The 6,178-nt window shown below is 49.7% G+C and overlaps 1 protein-coding gene across 1 annotated transcript; it reads right to left on the bottom strand.

Moving 5' to 3' along the window:
• Positions 1-1,327: 1,327 nt before the first annotated feature.
• LOC123766055 (uncharacterized) lies at positions 1,328-4,075 on the bottom strand. Its single transcript, XM_045754899.2, has 2 exons — positions 2,714-4,075; positions 1,328-1,504 (listed from the first exon to the last, which is right to left on the bottom strand). The coding sequence occupies exons 1-2, from the start codon at positions 4,073-4,075 to the stop codon at positions 1,328-1,330; spliced, it is 1,539 nt and encodes a 512-aa protein (XP_045610855.2).
• Positions 4,076-6,178: the final 2,103 nt, after the last annotated feature.

The raw sequence follows: 6,178 nt of genomic DNA, 5'->3' as shown, positions 1-6,178 counted from the left end.
GTACACGCAGTACCAACAGTACTCATCCCAGTACACGCAGTACCAACAGTACTCATCCCAGTACACGCAGTACCAACAGTACTCATCCTAGTCAACTCTCGAAAAGCCTCCTCATTCATCGACGACAGAAGAGCGTGCTGGATGAATGTTGACGTATATAGAGTTGACGTATAGCAAATATTGACGTATATAGAGTTGACGTATAGCACCTGTAGAGTGAATAAATTGTAATTATTTTGTTTACACAACTGACACATTTCCGTGGCGCCAGGGGCGACCTAGGTGAGGTGAGGTGGTGATTATTGCAACACACGTCAGTCGTGCATGCAAGTTAATTTCCCCCGAGCATCAATTTTGAGCTCAGATTTGTCCCCTGCTGCATACAGCAGCCTTTATGGGCGAGGAGGTCATTATTACCAGTGTTATGATGAAGGTCATTATGTCACCTGGCTCTACATAGCCAGGACGTATAGCCATATACGCCATATAGCTATGGCTATGGCCATATACGCCATATAGCTATGGCTGTGCATAGCCATAGCCAATGACCCCTCGAAAAGTAGAGATGATTATCACATTTCCATGTGTGTGTTTATATATATATTTCCGTTTTATGTATTATTTTTAGTGAATAAATTCGTCTGTTAAGCTTCATGGTGCTTCAGGAAATTCTTTCTTCCTCATATTGCAAACTTTTGCTGACTCGGTCCCACTAAAGGATCCTGTACCTTTGTGGCCAGCACCACGTTATGCATTTGGTGTTAGTGGTTATTGTGGTCCCGGGTTCGATCCCGGGCGCCGGCGCGAGAAACGATGGGCAGAGTTTCTTTCACCCTATGTTCCTGTTACCTATCAGTAAATAGGTACCCGGGAGTTAGTCAGCTGTCACGGGCTGTTTCCTGGGGGTGGAGGCCTGGTCGAGGACCGGGCCGCGGGGACACTAAAGCCCCGAAATCAACTCAAGATAACCTCAAGATAACCTCCCTGCAGCGCCAGAGGGAGATAACACACGACCAGTATCTGGCAGGATCATCCTCCTCATCTTGTGCCGTTGCTGGTAACTAGTGTGGACGGGTTGCACACCTGTCCTAGCACACAGGTGTGTGTTCCAAACACTACAGTATTATCGCACATACATATTCAGTAAGAGTTACGGACACAATGAGCAGATATATAGCGTGACGGACTCGCCGACGGGAGGTATTTCCGGATCCGGGTTGTGTAGTCGAGACAACTTGACTTACGTGCGGGCCACGTGACGTTGTAAGCTTCGGAGGTGACTTGGCATGAGAGGGGGGGGGGAGGTGTTCTTGAACGGTGTCTTGTATCAGGACTCAACCGCCAAGAACAAGAAGGAAAAGTTTCTTAAGCACTTGGGTAACTGCTTGACGGATCTGGCGTCCTGGGCTTGACGTTGCTGACCTCGGCACAGGCTGCTGGTGTTGATTTGACTGACTGCTGCAGATGACGACGACGACGGCGCCGGAGTATTCACATCACGTCTCTGTAATTCATACATCTCGGGCCTTAAAATAGTTTATTTTTATGACTCGATTATAAAAAGCACACCAGTGCTATAATTTCCAATTATAGACTCCAGAACGTGAACTGTTGTAGTTCACCAAAGCGTCCAGGGGAAATAAAAGCTTGGAAATGGATTCTCGGTAGCAGAGGTATATATTATAGGCTTGGGTGGGTGCCTGTACCACCCATCTCCTCATCCGACATCTCTGGCGCTCCTCTGTCGTCTTTAGTAATCTAAAACCTCTCAGAGTCACCGCCAGGATGGTAGGAATTTGTGTGCGTGGGAGTGGCGACGCTGATGAGAGGGCTCGACGCCCCGGAGCGTGGCCAGGTGACAATACATCAACGTTTGTCTGTCTGTCTCTGCCTGCCTCTCTGCCTGCCTCTCTACCTGCCTCTCTACCTGCCTCTCTTCCTTTCTACCTACCTGCTTCCTGTCATTCAAAATATAATTTTGATTGCTATCATCTTCTCTTCTAATCGCCCTATATCTACTATACTTCGTGGCAATTATATTATTATTTTTAATCAAAACACATTTGTTGAATACAATCTCGCAAACGAAATGTTGAAGAGTAGCTCCTTGAAGCAATCAGTAAGAACATAAGGATAAAGGTACTGCAGAGGGTCTATTGGCCCATACGAGGCAGCTCCTATTTATAACCACACAATCCCACTCGTATACATGTCCAATCCACGTTTAAAACAAACAAGGGACCCCACCTCCACCACGGTACGCGGTAATTGGTTCCACAAATCAACAACCCTGTTACCGAACCAGTATTTATCCAGGTCTTTCGTAAATCTAAACTTGTACAATTTAAATCTATTGTTTCGTGTTCTGTCTTGTGTTAATACTTTTAATGCCCTATTAATCTCCCCCTTGTTATGTCCGTTCATCCCCTTGTAAACCTCTATCATGTCACCCCCTAACGCTTCGCCTTTCCAGTGAATGCAATTTAAGCTTTGTTAATCTTCCTCCATATGCCATGTTTCTAATTTGGGGGATTACATTTGTCGTCCTACGCTGGACGCCTTCAAGGGAATATACATCCATTCTATAGTACGGCGACTAAAACTCAACTGCATAAGCTAAATGAGACCTTAACAGAGTTATATATAGCTGTAGAACCACACCAGGTGTCTTGTTACTAACGCTTCGATTAATAAATCCCAGTGTCCTATTTGCCTTATTACGCACATATGTGGATATCATTCTGGATACCACCAGAGTACCGTTGGTGTCGCTGGAAGGTACCACCAGAGTACCGTTGGTGTCGCTGGAAGGTACCGCCAGAGTACCGTTGGTGTCGCTGGAAGGTACCGCCAGAGTACCGTTGGTGTCGCTGGAAGGTACCACCAGAGTCCCGTTGGTGTCGCAGGAAGGTACCGCCAGAGTACCGTTGGTGACGCTGGAAGGTACCACCAGAGTACCGTTGGTGTCGCTGGAAGGTACCACCAGAGTACCGTTGGTGTCGCTGGAAGGTACCGCCAGAGTACCGTTGGTGTCGCTGGAAGGTACCACCAGAGTACCGTTGGTGTCGCTGGAAGGTACCGCCAGAGTACCGTTGGTGTCGCTGGTAGATACCGCCAGAGTACCGTTGGTGTCGCTGGAAGGTACCACCAGAGTACCGTTGGTGTCGCTGGAAGGTACCGCCAGAGTACCGTTGGTGTCGCTGGAAGGTACCGCCAGAGTACCGTTGGTGTCGCTGGAAGGTACCACCAGAGTACCGTTGGTGTCGCAGGAAGGTACCGCCAGAGTACCGTTGGTGACGCTGGAAGGTACCACCAGAGTACCGTTGGTGTCGCTGGAAGGTACCGCCAGAGTACCGTTGGTGTCGCTGGAAGGTACCACCAGAGTACCGTTGGTGTCGCTGGAAGGTACCGCCAGAGTACCGTTGGTGTCGCTGGTAGGTACCGCCAGAGTACCGTTGGTGTCGCTGGAAGGTACCACCAGAGTACCGTTGGTGTCGCTGGAAGGTACCGCCAGAGTACCGTTGGTGTCGCTGGAAGGTACCGCCAGAGTACCGTTGGTGTCGCTGGAAGGTACCGCCAGAGTACCGTTGGTGTCGCTGGAAGGTACCGCCAGAGTACCGTTGGTGTCGCTGGAAGGTACCGCTAGAGTACCGTTGGTGTCGCTGGAAGGTACCACCAGAGTACCGTTGGTGTCGATGGAAGGTACCACCAGAGTACCGTTGGTGTCGCTGGAAGGTACCACCAGAGTACCGTTGGTGTCGCTGGAAGGTACCACCAGAGTACCGTTGGTGACGCTGGGAGGTACCGCCAGAGTACCGTTGGTGATGCTGGTAGGTACCACCAGAGTACCGTTGGTGTCGCTGGAAGGTACCGCCAGAGTACCGCTGGTGACGCTGGAAGGTACCACCAGAGTACCGTTGGTGTCGCTGGAAGGTACCACCAGAGTACCGTTGGTGACGCTGGTAGGTACCGCCAGAGTACCGTTGGTGACGCTGGTAGGTACCGCCAGAGTACCGCTGGCGACGCTGGTAGGTACCACCAGAGTACCGTTGGTGTCGCTGTCGCCACTAGTCATCTCCGCTTCCGGGAACATGAGAATTACCCCAAGTCCAGTTAGTGTAGTCTAATTGGAGGACCTGAATTCTTCCCAGTAGCGGAGAGAGGGAGGGGGGGGGGAATTGAGGGCGGGTGGATGACTGGTCCCGCGAGGTGGGGGGGGGGAGTTGATTAGGTTATTATCTCTCTTGAGCTCATCAATTTGCAGACGTGGTTGCGTGTCCTGTGTTCGTTGGACTTTCGTAGTTCCTTCTTGCGTGTCCAAGAAACTACGTGTCCGGTGAAGTACTGCGCGCTGATCAGGTGACGGAACTCGCGCCCCGCTGTTGACGCCATTGTGGGGTGCTTACCTACCAGTGCTGACTACGTCGTGTCGCTGCAAGGTAGTTACCTATTTAGGTAGTTACCTATTTAGGTAGTTACTTATCAGTGACTTACGGGGAAGTGAGGTCTAGCTCTTTATGCCCCCCCCTCTCACTAGCATTTTTTGTACCTGTCGTGGAATAATTAAACTGTTCTGATGTTCTAATTATTTGTCGAATTTGGCCATGTGGGCCGAGGTGGCTTCCGCGGCCGAGCCCTCCCCTTGTTGATCGCCCTTACTGGGCAAGATGATTTCCTTACTTTTATTACTCATTTCCGTTGTAGCGACGCCAAGCTCTATGCGTCGAGGGGCGGTAGTTACGTCAAGCTCCATGCGTCGTGGTGGTTACGTCAAGCTCCATGCGTCGTGGTGGTTACGTCAAGCTGTCCTTGGCGCCTGTATGACCTGGTAGGAAGACCTGAAAACATCCTTGATGTACTGTTGCAGTTTGTCCAACTACCCGGGCGGTGTAGAATATGGAGCACTGGAACAAGTAAGGATCTCAATTGCCTTAGGAACCAACTTAGTGTACTTCTCTCTTCAATTAGAATGGTCGATACTGCAACGGCCTTGCTTATTGCAGGGTCGGCGTTCGATTCCTAATGGTCCAAATGTTTGGGCGCATCATTCCTTCACTCCGTCCCAACTATTCATTCCAAGTGTTATATAACCATACTGACTATTAGCTTTTTCCTAATTACCTCGTGTGCTGCTTAGAAAGTCAGTTTTATGGAAACATTTTGAGATATAAGCATTTTTTCTCAGCGTTTTCTACAGGTAATGCCATGCAAAATGGATGTAACAGAGCTGGGAAGGAATACATACATGCATATAAGAGTATCTGAAGAGATAACGAGAATGATATTGATATTAAAGCAAACGACCAAAACTACTGCATAGTCACGTAAGAAGGAAAATGAGGGTGAATGACCACGTGACAAGACTACGAACATCGGGGGAGAGGAAATGTACAGGAAGTGATGAGGAAATGTACAGGAAGTGATGAGGAAATGTGCGAGGTACAGAACACCACCAGTTGCCCCGGAGTGTTGAGAGCCCGACCCGACCTGTTGTCAGTGGTAGCACAGGTGATAACCTCTTAGAACGGAGATGACAGAGTGACAGCTGACTGAGGTGACAGACAAGGTGATAACCCGAGATGAGAGTGACAGCTGACTGAGGTGACAGACAAGGTGTTAACCCGAGATGAGAGTGACAGCTGACTGAGGTGACAGACAAGGTGATAACCCGAGATGAGAGTGACAGCTGACTGAGGTGACAGACAAGGTGATAACCCGAGATGAGAGAGTGACAGCTGACTGAGGTGACAGACAAGGTGATAACCCGAGATGAGAGTGACAGCTGACTGAGGTGACAGACAAGGTGTTAACCCGAGATGAGAGTGACAGCTGACTGAGGTGACAGACAAGGTGTTAACCCGAGATGAGAGTGACAGCTGACTGAGGTGACAGACAAGGTGTTAACCCGAGATGAGAGTGACAGCTGACTGAGGTGACAGACAAGGTGTTAACCCGAGATGAGAGTGACAGCTGACTGAGGTGACAGACAAGGTGTTAACCCGAGATGAGAGTGACAGCTGACTGAGGTGACAGACAAGGTGATAACCCGAGATGAGAGTGACAGCTGACTGAGGTGACAGACAAGGTGTTAACCCGAGATGAGAGTGACAGCTGACCGAGGTGACAGACAAGGTGATAACCCGAGATGAGAGTGACAGCTGACTGAGGTGACAGACAA

Source organism: Procambarus clarkii, chromosome 9 (genome assembly GCF_040958095.1).
Source record: "Procambarus clarkii isolate CNS0578487 chromosome 9, FALCON_Pclarkii_2.0, whole genome shotgun sequence".
NCBI classification, from domain to species: Eukaryota; Metazoa; Arthropoda; class Malacostraca; order Decapoda; family Cambaridae; genus Procambarus; species Procambarus clarkii.
The sequence above is the reverse complement of the archived record's forward strand: the minus strand, read 5'-3'. Positions and strand labels throughout refer to the sequence as shown.

Bases quoted from the DNA above. Each gene is read 5' to 3' on its own strand.
- LOC123766055 (XM_045754899.2), bottom strand. From the start codon at position 4,075: ATGACTAGTGGCGACAGCGACACCAACGGTACTCTGGTGGTACCTACC. The intron at 1,505-2,713 runs GCAAATAGGACA...TATGAATTACAG, and splicing joins CCACATATGTGCGTAATAAG to AGACGTGATGTGAATACTCC.